Here is a 15,308-nt window from a genome sequence, read left to right on the forward strand (position 1 = left end):
CTTTGTGTTGAGTGCCTGGTAAGCAACTCAGATCTTCAGTTTTCTGCTAAATTAAAACAAAGAACTGAGATGCTGGAAATCTGAAACAAAAATTAGAAATTGCTGGATAAACTCAGTGGGTCTGGCAGCATCACTGTCCCCATGACTTGTCCTACCTGCCTATCTTCTTTTCCACCTATCCATTCCACCCTCCCCCCCCCGCCCCCGACCCCGAACCCGACCTATCACCTTCATCCCCTCCCCCACTCACCTATTGTACTCTATGCTACTTTCTCCCCACCCCCACCCTCCTCTCACTTCCCTCTCCATGCTTCAGGCTCTCTGCCTGTATTCCCGATGAAGGGCTTTTGCCCGAAACGTCAATTTTACTGCTCCTCGGATGCTGCCTGAACTGCTGTGCTCTTCCAGCACCACTAATCCAGAATCTGGTTTCCAGCATCTGCAGTCATTGTTTTTGCCTAGTTGATTTTAACCCTACTGCAAATCCTCTTGCAAGGATGCCTGCCTTGAAGAAGTTTTCCTCCTCTCTCTACAAGAATCTCAGGGAGTCCCTCTCCCACTGCAACTCCCAGGTCATTTCCTCTGCCCTGAAGCTCTTCAATCATGTCCTGAAACAAACTCGCTACCACAGCCACATTTGCTTCCTCAGTGCCTGCCTCCGTAACCAACTCATCCCACGTGTTCTCCGGACCACCTTTAAACCAGCAGAGTTCGGACCCGAACAGGACAAACTGTACAGACTACAGATTCAAAAACACCAGCAATGGTTCTCCTTCAAGATCCTCCGCTCCACACTCGCAGCAATGCGCCGGCACCTAACCTCTCTACAGTCTACCCTGCCTCAGCTGAGGCAGAATTGTAAAGGACCCACTCTGTACTACATCCTCAGGAGAATTCATACTCTCAACAAACAGTATTTCAACTCCATCTCAAACATCAAAAATTGTAAGTACAACAACCTTTTATCTACCCAGCTCCATAACCAGCACTCCTCAAACATTCCAGTAGATTCCCCTGGCCTCTGGAACTGCTCAGACGCCATTAATCATGCGACTGGTGCGGCTGCCACCCCCACGCTGATTGATGATGTCACTTCTGCCCCCATCATGGTCACTCCCACAGCCACTTCCACCCCTCACAATTCCTCATGCACCACATGTGACATCACTCCCGCCCCTCACATCATTGCTGATATCACACGCTCAGTGACTTCCGCAACCCCCCACTGCCGTGTCTGCCACCACTTCTCTCCCCACCACCACTCACCTGCATTCTGCTGACAAGACCCCGCAGATCCCATTGTCACCATCCCCGCCCCCCAGAACCCTGAGGGGAACACCACCCTTGCTTATGACTCCACCCCCATTCCCCCCACCACCACACCCACTCCAGTTACTGGCTCCACCCCCATTCCCAGCTCCACACCTACACCAGATTCTAGCTCCCAGCCCTGTCGAGTTTTCACCATCCCTCCAGACCTTCCCCTCACAGAGGACGAACGATCAGTCCTCAGCAAAGGACTCACCTTTATCCCTCTCCGGCCAACGCATCAATGAATTTAATACACGCCGTGACGTCAAACACTTCTTCCGCCACCTCCACCTCCAAGCTTACTTTCACAATCAGGACTTCCACCCACCTTCTGAGGACCCCGTTGCCCACCTCCAACACACAGCATCCACCTGGACACCCCGTGCTGGCCTATTACTCGCCCTCAACCTCTTCATTTCCAACTGCCGCAGGGACATTAACTGCCTCAACCTGTCTACTCCTCTCCCCCACTCCAACCTCTCACCCTCACAACGCGCAGCCCTCCAATCCCTCTGCTCCAATCCCGACCTCGCCATCAAGCCAGCAGATAAAGGGGGTGCAGTGGTAGTCTGGCGCACTGACCTCTACACCGCTGAAGCCAAACGCCAACTCGAAGACACCTCTTCCTACCGCCCCCTCGACCATGACCCCACCTCCATCACCAAACCATCATCTCCCAGACCATACAGAACCTCATCACCTCAGGAGATCTCCCACCCACAGCTTCCAACCTCATAGTCTGGGAACCCCGCACTGCCCGGTTCTACCTCATTCCCAAGATCCACAAGCCTGACCAACCTGGCCAACCCATTGTCTCAGCATGCTCTTGCCCCACTAAACTCATTTCTATCTACCTCGACACTGTCCTATCCCCCCTAGTCCAGGAACTCCCCACATACGTTTGAGACACCACCCACGCCCTCCACCTCCTCCAAGACTTCCGTTTCCCTGGCCCCCAATGCCTCATCTTTACCATGGATATCCAATCCCTCTACACCTCCATCTGCCATGACCAGGGCCTCCAAGCCCTCCATTTCTTCCTCTCCTGACGTCCCAAACAGTACCCTTCCACTGACACTCTCATTCGTTTGGCCGAACTGGTCCTCACCCTTAACAATTTCTCCTTCGAATCCTCCCACTTCCTCCAGACCAAAGGGGTAGCCATGGGCACCCGTATGGGCCCCAGCTATGCCTGTCTCTTTGTTGGCTATGTAGAACAGTCGATCTTCCGTACTTACACCGGCACCACTCACCACCTCTTCCTCCGCTACAATGATGACTGCATTGGCACCACCTCGTGCTCCCGCGAGGAGGTTGAGCAATTCATCAACTTCACCAACACATTCCACCCTGACCTAAAATTTACCTGGACTATCTCTGACACCTCCCTCCCCTTCCTAGACCTCTCCATCTCCATTAATGATGACCAACTTGATACCGACATTTTTTACAAACCCACCGACTCCCACAGCTACCTGGATTACACCTCTTCCCACCCCACCTCCTGCAAAAATGCCATCCCGTATTCCCAATTCCTCCGCCATATCTGCTCCCAGGAGGACCAGTTCCACCACAGAACACACCAGATGGCCTCCTTCTTTAGAGACCGCAATTTCTCTTTCCACATGGTTAAAGACACCCTCCAACGCATCTCGTCCACATCCCGCACCTCCGCATTCAGACCCCACCCCTCCAACCGTAACAAGGACAGAACACCCCTGGTACTCACCTTCCACCCTACCAACCTTCGCATAAACCAAATCATCCGCCGACATTTCCGCCACCTCCAAACAGACCCCACCACCAGGGATATATTTCCCTCCTCACCCCTTTCCGCCTTCCGCAAAGACCGTTCCCTCTATGACTACCTGGTCAGGTCCACGCCCTCCTTCAACCCACCTTTCCATCCTGGCACCTTCCCCTGCCACCACAGGAATTGCAAAACCTGCACCCTCCTCCCTCACCTCTATCCAAGGCTCTAAAGGAGCCTTCCACATCCATCTAAGTTTTACCTGCACATTACTAATATCATTTATTGTATCCGTTGTTCCCGATGCGGTCTCCTCTACATTTGGGTGACTGGACGCCTCCTAGCAGAGTGCTTTGGGGAACATCTCCGGGACACCCGCACCAATCAACCACACCGCCCTGTGGCCCAACATTTCAACTCTCCCTCCCACTCTTCCAAGGACATGGATGTCCTGGGCCTCCTTCTCTGCTGCTCCCTCACCACCAGACGCCTGGAGGAAGAACGCCTCATCTTCCGCCTCGGAAAACCTCAACCCCAGGGCATCAATGTGGACTTGAACAGTTTCCTCATTTCCCCTTCCCCCAACTCACAGCAGTTCCCAACTTCCAGCTTAGCACTGCCCCCATGACTTGTCCTACCTGCTTATTTTCTTTTCCACCTATCCACTCCACCTCCCCCCCGCCCCCGACCTATTACCTTCATCCCCTCCCCCAACCACCTATTGTACTCTATGCTACTTTCTCCCCCCCACCCTCCTCTAGCTTATCTCTCCACGCTCCAGTCTCTCTGCCTGTATTCCTGATGAAGGGCTTTTGCCCGAAACGTCGGTTCAAATCCAGTGACCCTTCTTCAGGACAGGTTCATCAGTCCAGTTCTGAAGAAGGGATTCTGGACTTGAAACATTAACTCTGCTGTCTCTCCACAGTTGCTGCCAGAGTTTTTCCAGCAATTTCTGTTTCTCTTCAGTTTTCTGTCTTTTTTTCCTCCAGAGAACTGAGGCGGAGGCATCCGGACTTGAAAACTCTCAGGTAAGATATGGCTCTAAAGACTTCTGTAAGTCGTCCCACACTTCTTCCCAGTGATGGGGTAGGATCCTCAACAATTTGATGCGTACATCTTTGAACATCTGTACCTCTTCCCAATATTTACCAATATATTCAGCAAACAATTGACCAACTCAACTTATTTTTCTCCTGAAGGAAAAGGCTGGGTAATGAAGCATGCATGGATTTCCAAAAGACATTCTATGAGATGTGACATATTAGGTTATTCAACAAGATAGACTCTCACAGAGTCAGGCTAACGAACAGGGGATTGGGCCATGGACAGGAGTGATCATAAATAGGGCACATTCAAGTTGACCTGTGACTAGTGGAGTGTCATGCGATCATTGCTGAGATCTCAACTATTTATAATCTATATTATGGATTTAGACAAGGAGACTGCGAATAGTGTGTCTAAAACAAAACAAAGAACTGCAGATACTGGAGATCTGAAGCAATAAAATAGAAATTGCTGATGAAACTCAGAAGGTTTGGCAGCATCTGTGAGAAGAAAGCACATTAACATTTAAAGTCTAGTGACTCTTCATCAGAACACAATGCATCTAAGTTTGTTGATGATAGAATAGCTAAATAGAAAGGTAAGCTGTACAGAGGAGGCAGAGAGGTTGCAAAAAGATATAGGTAGGTGAAGTGACTGGGTAACATAATAGAAGGTGATTTTTGATTTGATTTGATTGATTATTATCACATGAAAAGTTTTGTTTTTGCATGCAGCTCAGGCAGACCATATCATACAAAGTGCATTAGGGTAATAAAACAGAATGAAGAATACAATGTTATAGCTGCAGAGGAGGTGCCCTAAAGAGTGAGATCAATATTAAATCAAACGTTTGAGAGGTCCCTTCAGAAGTCAAATAACTGCAGTGAAAAAGCTGTTCTTGAATCTGTTGGTATTTATGTCCAAGTTCTTGTATTTTCTGCCCAATGGAAGAGGTTGGAAGAGATTTTACCTGGGGTGGGAGAGGTCTTTGATGATGTTAGTTGCTTTGCCGAGGCAGTGAGAAGTAAAGATGGAGTCAATGGATGGAAGGTTGGCTGTGTTCACAACTCTCTGGAGTTTCTTACGGTCCTGGGCCGAGCAGTTGCCATACCAAGCTGTGATGCATTGGGATAGAATGCCTTCTATGGTGCTTTTATTAAAATTGGTCAGAGTCTTTATAGACATGCTGATTTTCCTCAGCCTCCTGAGGAAGTAGAGGCATTGCTGTGCTTTCTTGATCAAAGCATCAACATGGGTGGACCAGGACAGATTGTTGGTGATCATCACTGCCAGAATCTTGACTCTGTCAACCATCTCCACCTCTGCTCCATTGATGCAATCATGCTCTTTCACCTTGTTTCCTGAAGTCAATGGAGTATGATGTTGAAGATGAAGTATGATGAGAAGAACTGTAACTTTATTTACTTTCCATGTAAGAATGGAAAAGCAGTATGTTTTTTAAAATGTGCAAGACATGTGTGTTGATATACAGAGAGACTTGGGTGTACTCATGCAAGGAACACAAAATGTTAATTTGAAGGTACATCAAAAAAATTAGGAAGACAAATGGCATGTCAGCCTTTATTACAAAAGAATTAAACACAGAAATAAACAGTCTAGCTACAATTGTACAGGCATTAGTAACCCTAAATCTGGAACAATGTATGAAGTTTTAGTTTTCACATTTAATAAAATACATATTTGCATTAAAAATGATACAGCAAGGGTTAAGTAAATTAATGCATGGGATGAGTGTCTGTTCTATGGTGACAGGCTGAATAAATTGAATCTATAATCCCTGAAGTTTAGAAAAATGAGAAGTGATCTCAATGAAATATACAAGGTTCTGAGGAAGCTTCATACTGTAGATGCTGAAAGATTATTTCTGCCTCGGTGGGGAATCTAAAACACAGGGGCAAATCTTAGAAAAAGAGGCCAATCATTTGAGACAGATGGGTGGAAATTTATTTACTCAAAGTGTTTTGAATCATTGGCATTCTCTACCCCAGAGGGTTGTGAATGCTCAACTATTGAGTAAAAGCTGCGATAGGCACATTTTTGGTCTCTCGGGGAATCAAGGAATATGGGAAGTAGGAAGGACAGTGGATTAAAAGTCCAAGATCAGCAATGACCAGGTACAATAACTCATTTGATCCAACCATTCTCCTATTTATTGTGTTCTTATGACCTAATAAAAGTATTTAAAATTTTGAAATGTTTTGCTCGAAGGAACACAGACTGAATGTTTCCTCTTGAGGCCAACGAAGCCCAATAAATTAGTCACTAAGAGAACTGCTAGGAAATTCAGAAAGAATGTCTTTGCCCAAAGAGTGAAGAGAATGTGACATTTGATACTACATCAAGTGGTTGAAGTAAATTATACAGATGTGATTAAGAAAAGCTGGACAACTTTATGAGGGTCACAGAAATAGATGAGTTCTTCACATAGTAATCGGTCAAACCTATTTTGTGAGTATGTAAATGTTTTGTTTGTTTTTTAAAAAGTATTTAAGCTTCAGGCTCAGCAGGGACCTGGCCTCCAGCTGTTAGCTGACTGGATAGTTAGCTTGCCTGTCACTACATCTGCCATGTATAATTGCTTAGTACTGAAGTGCTCAACAGATTGTGACCAACGGTCAGTTTGTAATTGATACATCACAGAAGGGTGGAACAGAGATGACCAATGATATAAAAAGTGAATTGAGTGAATACTTGAGAGCTTTGGATTTTGATATAACTGTGGTACATATCAACTGTTAATTTTCAACTTCTGTCATCTAATTGTCTTACCTTTGACCTTTCATGGTTTAAAATTAGGTTTTAAGATGGAAATGTTCGGACCTAAAATGGTTGCCATGGATCCCTGATCACAGATTGAGGCATGACTACAGGACTATTGGAATAAACAAAGCCATCCACATTGAAATCATCATTTTGTTTTAAGAAAACAAATCAGGCAACTGAGTTGCATGAAGCAATTTACATCTTTTGTAATTCACGTTTATATGATCATTTCATATTTGGAGATGAAAGACATGTCTGCCAGTTAGCCAACTTGGAATGATGATCATGCTGGCAGAGAGTAGGTCAAAAAGAGGGGCACTAAGTTACTCCATTTCACCTGGTCATAGCAGGATAGAGATGGAGAACGGGGCTGACTGGATATCTTGACAGAAAGTCTGCATAAATTTAATGGATCAAATGTCCTCATTTGGTGCCATTGTATTAATGACTCAGATATGGGATAGAAAGTACTCCACGAAATTTGCAGATGACACTAACTTATGAAGGAAAGTTGCAATGAAAAAATAAAAAATGGACAAGTGGATATGGATAGGTTAGGTGAAGAGAGGAAAATTTGCAGCTGAAGCTTAACATGGATAAGTATGAGGTTATCCATTTTGTTCAAATGAATAGAAAAACAATTTATTGTCTAAATGGAGAGAAACTTCAGTGTTTCAGTGCAAAGAGGTCCAGGTGTTCTCATGCATGAATCACAGATAACTAGAATTGAAGGTACAGCAGTAAAAGGGAAGGCAAATGAAATTTTGACATTTATTGGTAAAGGAGGGATGTAATTGTATTGGAGGCAGCTCAGAGCAAGTTCACTAGATTGTTTCTAGAGATGAGGGATTTGTCGTATGAAGAGAGATTGACTAGTTTAGACCCATACTCTCTCGAGTTGAGAAGAATGAGAGAAAATCTGATAGAGGTAAATATGATGCTAAAGGGGATTGGCAAACTAGATTTAGAAAAGATGTTCCCCTATTTGGGGAAATCTAGAAAGCGAGCTCATAGTTTTATGATAAGGGGTAGATTTAAAACAGAAGTTGAGGAGGAATTACTTCTCTCAAAGGATTGTGAAAGTCCATGGTCAGAAATCTGCAGTCACTCAAACTCAACTTTTGCACTATAGCACATCTGCATTCTTATGTATGCAAATATGTTTCCATTTATACTCAGAACCTCACCCACATTATGACCAAGGTGAATCCAGAATAGCAGCAATATTGTAAAACTGTATGGAATTGCTCCCCAGTGAATCCAAAGACTAAAGGTTGTCCTTATTCATCATTAATTTGTTTATTACTGAGAAAAGTGTTACTGTCAAAACACTTGTAAAATCTCAAAATATAATTTGAACAAGTATGAAGAGCAAATCCATGCAACTCATTTGAACAATGTTAAAAATCACACAACACCAGGTTATAGTCCAACAGGTTTAATTGGAAGCACACTAGCTTTCGGAGCGTCACTCCTCACTACCACCTGATGAAGGAGCATCACTCCGAAAGCTAGTGTGCTTCCAATTAAACCTGTTGGACTATAACCTGGTGTTGTGTGATTTTTAACCTTGTACACCCCAGTCCAACACCGGCATCTCCAAATTATTTGAACAATGATTTTGTTAATTTACAGTATGACTCAAAAAAAGCATATTTCTTTACAAATCTCTATTCAATAATTCTCCAGGCTTGATAGCTATAGCATATGTTGATTATGGATTTAAAATAGTTATCTCCAATGGTAAACATTTTTCACTGCCAGTTTCTTGCATTTTTTGTTTATTTTGCAGTACGCCCAGTGCAAACATAATATGTGGCTGAAGTGGTGGCTACAATTCAGACTCATTGACTGTACATAATACTCTAGAACTTAAAATGCTGTAAGTTCACCAGGGCAAGTGCCACAGCAACAAGGTCAAGAGAGAAAACTACTATGCATTAATCAAATTTACTTTCAGAACACACTACATCACATTACCATAATGATTAATTCAAAAACAACCAACTGATTTGGAATATATTTATTCCATGACAATTAAGGCCTCATTTTCACCACAGAAATTTTCTGACTCAGGAATCCCATCCTTGTTTAAAAAGCACCAAAGGACCCAACTTTATTCCAGAGATACAGAGTGGGATGAAATAAAACCTACTCAGTCAGAAGCAGATCATAGATTATTTCCTTTTGGAAGTTATGAAGACCTGCAGCCCTCCCCCTTACAACCCAACATACCCATTCACTCCCCATAAGCTCTTCTTAGTGAGATACCTGGGCCCTTGGGTTGATACCTCTGTACCAAATTGGCCATGATCAACAATGGCAGAGCCTTAAAAAAATCAGAATAAACTTCTAGCAATCCAATATATATCACTTATACACACTGAATATGAGAAGAACTTGCTTTTATTTATGAAACTAATAAAATCATTAAATCTCCCCAAGAGGTTAACCTGTTATGAAAATGAATATTTCTATTCGGTAGTTACATTGAAGAAAAGTTATTCTTTAAATAGCTTCGTTAAATTGTTCATAAAGCTGTGAAATCAGAACCACCTGCTGAAATAAACTTTAGATTTTGAAACTTCGTCATGTATTCATAATAACAACCCATAATAACAAACTAATTTGAAAGTATGGAATAGGTGCTCATGTTTTTCTAACTTACATCAGGTGATCTGTCAATTAAAACAATTCGACAGACAATTTTCAAAATTCTCTCTGACATTGTGTGCCTGGATTATTTTGCAAATTTAAAGAGGAGGGGATGAAATAGCTGAAACTGATGTTTTTACTCTTTGAAGAGTATTTTAAATTTACTCTATCCCAAAAGGTTAAGTAATAGTCAAAAGGGGCCTGTTTGAACTCAGTAATAAGTTGCAATAACCCTGCTGAGTTCAGGTTTACCACATAGGAAGATCATATACCTTCCCAGCAAAATTATTTCAGAAAGTAGGTGGGAATTTTGGTGCTGGGCCCTGCATGTAATTTGTGAAGGGCTGTGGGGTCTTCCTGACTCCATGGAAATCTGGGCCTTAATCTCAGTGAAATTAATCCTTTTTTCTTCTACTTTACCCATCATTTTCTCTTTTTTTCCCATCCTCCTTTACAACTGACAACTTGCAGTGGAGTCAAGATAAACAGACACCATAAAAATTTGCCCCAACTACTTTCCTTCATTTGCAAGTTTGAACATTGAGAGTGGGCAACTGTTCCAACAATGATACACCAGATCTGAGCTGCTTCCCCTTTAATGAAACTCCACAATGCACTGCACATGGAAATGAGGTCATTGGATAGCTATCAGGATTGAAAACAGTAGCTACGTAGAGAAAGCAGAGTTAATGTTTCAGGTCCAGTGACCCTTCTTCAGAACTGGATCCAAAATGCTACCTCTGGTTTCTCTCCGCAGATGCTGCCAGACCTGCTGAGTTTTTCCAGCAATTTCTATTTTTGTTTCTGATTTCCAGCATCCACATCTCACTTGATTGTTTTGAAAACAGTAGCACCTCTTTGTCTTGCTTTTCTACAGGTGCTGAGGCCACACCCTACTACATTAACCGAATCTGGTAAAGTCAGCTCAATTCTTCATCCAATGATTTGCAGAGGTATAGTTGGTGCATGTATGGAATGAGCTGCCAGAGGAAGTGGTGAAGGCTGGTACAAACTAACATTTAATAGGCATCTGGATGGCCAAATGAATAGGAAGGGTTCATAGGGAAATGGGACTGCATTAATTTAGGATATCTGGTTGGCATGGACAAGTTCGACCGAAGGGTCTGTTCCCGTGCTGTACAACTCTAACACTCTAATTAAAATGATTAGATTTGATAACTCCAGGTGAAGATTTAGCACCAGCATAGACCTAATGGGCCTTTTATAAGCTATTAGTTTCAATGGTTTAATGAAGTGGAAAGCTTTGGTTGATAATGTTCATCTGTGTGTTGAGATCCAGACTTTACCCCCTATCTTTCTCTCAGGCCTAACACAAAACCAAAGAAGAGCACCATGCTGCAAGGCAGAAGTGAAATAGTTTCTGACATAAAATAGTTTAAGTTCAGCATTTTCACTGGAGTTATGAGCACTGAGATAACATTGCCCCAAATCTCTAATTTGCTCAATTTTGGGAAAAAGAAAAGTCTTAGCATTGCTAAGCAAGTTAAGAATAAAGGACGTTGAGAAATGGTTTTATCAAGTAATGAAGATAGCCAGTTGTTTTTGCCTGTTGTCAAGTATGTGCATTTTGTATAAATTGTCAATGTGTTTTAATTTGTTATGATTTGTAAACTAATAAGATAAGACAGAATAAAACAACTGCTTCCAATTCCATAATATATACCATGACATAAAGTGAATGGCCTTTAAATTAGGGTTTTTGGAACAAAACTAAACTGTCCAAGCTATATTGAATGATTTATATCATCATCTACACTGCAATTATTGTCACATATCTGATACCTTTGTTTGCAATAGCATATGAAATGACACAGCTGACTTTGTCAACATTATCAACAGTATTTTCACACCAATTCAAGTCATAAGGATATTGACTGTGTGATTGTGTAGATTAATTAATCATTTAATCATAGATTCCTAGAGCAAATAAGAAGGTAATTTAGCATATTGTGCCTGTGCTGGCATAATGTAACAACTATTTAATCAGTCTGTTCTCCTTTGTTCTTTTTCCATAGCTTTTTCAAGTATGCATCCTATTTCTTTTGAAATTTATTATTGAATTTATTTCCATCACTCCTTCAGGCAATATACTGTAGAACGTGACAACTCATTAAACAAAGAAAAAGATCTCTTCTTCCAATTATTTTGCCAATTATCTAAATCTCTGCCTTCTAGTTATTAACTCCCCTGTTAATGAAAAGTTTCTCAATTCACTCTGTAAAAATGTTTCATGATCTTGAACTCCTCAATTCTAAGTGAACAATTTCAGCTTCTCTCTACAAGAAAAATGGACCATTGGATGAGCTGATGAGGCAAACCAGCTCCTAGAACTTCAAGATTACAGATCCAGCCGTCAGAAAGATGTGGAAAGGAAAAAGAACAGAAGGAGAAACAATGTGCTGGGAAGTCCACAAGTAATTAATAGCAAAATTGTTGGTAGAAAATAAGCAGCCCATTTTATATCACTCCTGATTCTTGATTATCAATCTTACATTTCCAAACAAAGTTCAAGTTGACCTTCCAGTGTTTTACAGCAAAAATTATTATTCACTTTTAAATTAATTTGTCTATTCTTGAAGTTGCTACTTTAAGAATAGTTACTAATTTTGTCAGCTGGCAGAAAGACATTGCAGAATTATCTTTTTTTTGGATTTACTTCTCCAGCTTTTTAATCTTCAGATGTATTCCATTTTTCGAGCGGAGGACTATTTGGGGTGTTTTAATTGGTAGATTTACTTCATCAACCTCCAGTTCAAATCGATTAAGAATTAGAGCGACAGCCACCTTCATTTCATTCATGGCAAAGTGCTGACCAATGCAGTTCCTAAAAATAATAAGTACACTGGAGTTTACACGTGGGAGTTTTTCAATCTTTCTTCAAAAGTCTACATAATCAATAAGTTAATATTCTTTACATAAATAATTGTAGGGATAATGCATTCTGCTGAACTGAATTAAATTCTGGTCCTGGTCAATTTGGTTATTTGTTTACCATTGTATTAGCCATCTCAGTTTTTGACAGGATAGGTTAGCACCCATTTCTAAACAATGTACCATCATTCTGATAATTCACAGTATCCCAATAATCAGACATTGTCCTATTCCTTTCAAATCACTGTCATTACATACCCCAGGACACTAGAAATGTTTGTGGTGAAAAATCTGTACCTCGACATTCCAGCATAAGTTTTGGAGTATACCTAATCATTAACCCCTCTGATGTTGGTGGGTCAGGGAGAAATCTTATGATTTCAATATCCTAGGCAAGTTTTTGAACAATTAGATGGAAAATCTTCAGCTCCATCCTGCTGAGTGGCAACAAAATGGAAGTGAATGCCAAGTATTGAGGAATTGTTGCCAAAGCTTTCAGAGAAAAATATCAGAAGTGTTTCATTAGCTTCGTTGGTAAGGGGGTCAGAGGCTTTTCGGAAGTCATCAGCAATCACCAGGGGCTCCGGCCTCAATCCTGGCCTGGATCATTATTTGGTAATCTGATATATTTGGTCTCATTTGGACAACTGGCTTTTGGGACTTTGAGAGAATTTTTTAAAAAATCATTCACGTGATGTGGGTTTTGCTGGAAAGGTCTTCATTCATGCAGTTAAAAGTTAAACTTCCTGTAGTTTTAGAGTCATATGTAGGCCAGACTAGGTAAGGATGGTAGTTTCCTTCCTGTAAAGATCATTAGTGAACCAGATGGGTTTTTAATAACCATCAACTGTGAGATTAACATCCATATGAATATCTATGGGCTAGCTTTTTACTCATGCTTCTTCTTTTTACTGAATTCAAACCTCACCATTTACCTTAATTGGATTAGAACCCGTGCATTAAGATCATTAACCTTGGGTTCTGTATTACTTATCCAATGTCAGTACCACAATTAAGGTCCCACCCAAATCTATGGTTCTTTTGTCTAACTCTCACCAATCCCTTTATTTCCTGAACCCTGCATGGCATCATTCTCTCAACTTATAGGCTTTTAGATAGCCATCTACAGAAGCATACATAGAAACATAGGAAACAGGGCTAGCAATGGGCTAGTCAGTCCTTCAAGCCTGTTCAATAATTCATTTTGATCATGATTGATCATCCAACTCAATAGACTGTTACTGCTTTTGCCCAATCTTTGATCCTTTTAGCTCAATTACCCAGATCAATCTCTTCATTTGATTTTATATGACATATTCTCCATTCTGAAACACCATAAGTTATTCATTGAGCCATTCCCACCTTTGGAACTCTCTCCCTAAGCTTCTCCAACTGGATCTGTTTAATCTTGCTTTGCTAACCTCATAACATTTGATCCTGCTTTTGGTCTCTTTCCATTAATGTCTTCTCATCCCACCCCGAAAAACACAATTTTTTTTTAACATGAGAAATCTTCACCCCACATCTCCCCAAACTTTATAATTTTGATCCTAATATTGTAGATTCCAGTATTATATATTACTTAACAGTAATAGAAGGATATGAAACTGTTCTGCTGAACTGGAATACATTAATACACCTGCTGTAAACTAGGTTTATATAAAAATAATTTGTGTCACGAACAACATCAAACTGACAATCAACACTCTTGTTATCATACCTTGGTCCGACAGAGAAAGGCATGTAGGAATGGTGGTGCCTATTTTCTGAATTTTCTGGAGTAAACCTCAATGGGTTAAATTTCTGATAAGAAAAGGCAATGGTAAACATCAGTTAGAAATGTGTAGTAGATGCTTGTACAAATATCAACAAAAAGCTAGGTTATGGTAAAACAGCTTCATAAAAATCCACGATGTTTATCATGTGATAGTCTTGCATGTTTACATCATCATTTAGAGAGCTATAGTATACTGAATTTCAAAGGGTACTTGACAGAAACTATAGATGAAGGGGCCCAAACAGTTATGGGATAACATATATCAGGTTGGAATATTCTCAGCCAGTGTGAGACTTGACCTTGGAACACAGATGCGGGCCTTTTGAGTATCTTTTAATTAGTTACTGTCAAGCTTGCCATGTAATTAAGAATGAGAGGGTGGTGGGGTGCTACTCTTTCAAACTGCCACTTCAATCATAGGGTCAGCAGTTGTGAAGCCTTGGCACCATTACCAAGGAAGTGCACTAACTGCAGTGGCTCTAAGGCAGGCAAAGTGCCTAGCTCCATTTTGAGCGACGACCTTCGTAGCTGAAAACTGTTTTTCTGTGCTGGGGCTTAGTAGGTAAGCCCTGACAACTGAACGTGCTGGGGGCAGACGTGGGGAGTGGCAGGGGTGCAGCATTAACCTCCGGTGGTGGAGTCAGGACTGTGGGCTGGCCTTTGCACCACTGCTCCTTTGTTATGCCAAGGCCTCTCAAAAATGATGGTGTCCCAGTTGCTGGGAAGTGACTGGGAGACTGTGTCCATGCATTCAGGTGCTTCATCACATTGCAGGAGTCAATCCAACCCTGGTAGCCCAGAAAAACTAGCCTTTAATTTGACCTCTAATTATTCAATAGGCCTTCTGCCCCTGGTCAGCAGAGTGGGAAGCCACTGCCATTTTCACCTAAAAAGGGCCTGACAGTATGACTGCTCCAGGGAGCCCTCCCAATGCGCTTCCCTGGCATTTTGCCACTGTCACCATAACAACCTGCTCTTCCAAGCTCACTTCTGATGTGCATTTCTCACTCTCAAGTGTAGTCAATTTTACAAAATTCTACTTGTAAAACACATTTTGGGAGAACTGAACTTTTTCTTTCATCTCAGTAACTGAAA

General features: G+C 41.7%; 1 protein-coding gene across 1 annotated transcript in view; it reads right to left on the reverse strand.

Moving 5' to 3' along the window:
• Positions 1-5,659: 5,659 nt before the first annotated feature.
• The window catches only part of LOC122554392 (cytochrome P450 4B1-like), a 49,687-nt gene continuing 40,038 nt past the window's right edge, over positions 5,660-15,308 (reverse strand). Inside the window, exons 11-12 of the mRNA XM_043699322.2 lie at positions 14,157-14,239; positions 5,660-12,389 (exon numbers count right to left, since the gene is read on the reverse strand). Of these exons, the coding sequence (XP_043555257.2) occupies positions 12,218-12,389; positions 14,157-14,239 (255 nt within the window). The 3' untranslated portion in view covers positions 5,660-12,217. The remainder of the gene's footprint in view (positions 12,390-14,156; positions 14,240-15,308) is intronic.

The sequence above is a fragment of the Chiloscyllium plagiosum genome, unplaced genomic scaffold, assembly GCF_037043375.1.
Source record: "Chiloscyllium plagiosum isolate Xiang-an unplaced genomic scaffold, Cpla_swu_hap1 HiC_scaffold_9, whole genome shotgun sequence".
In the NCBI taxonomy this organism is placed as follows: domain Eukaryota; kingdom Metazoa; phylum Chordata; class Chondrichthyes; order Orectolobiformes; family Hemiscylliidae; genus Chiloscyllium; species Chiloscyllium plagiosum.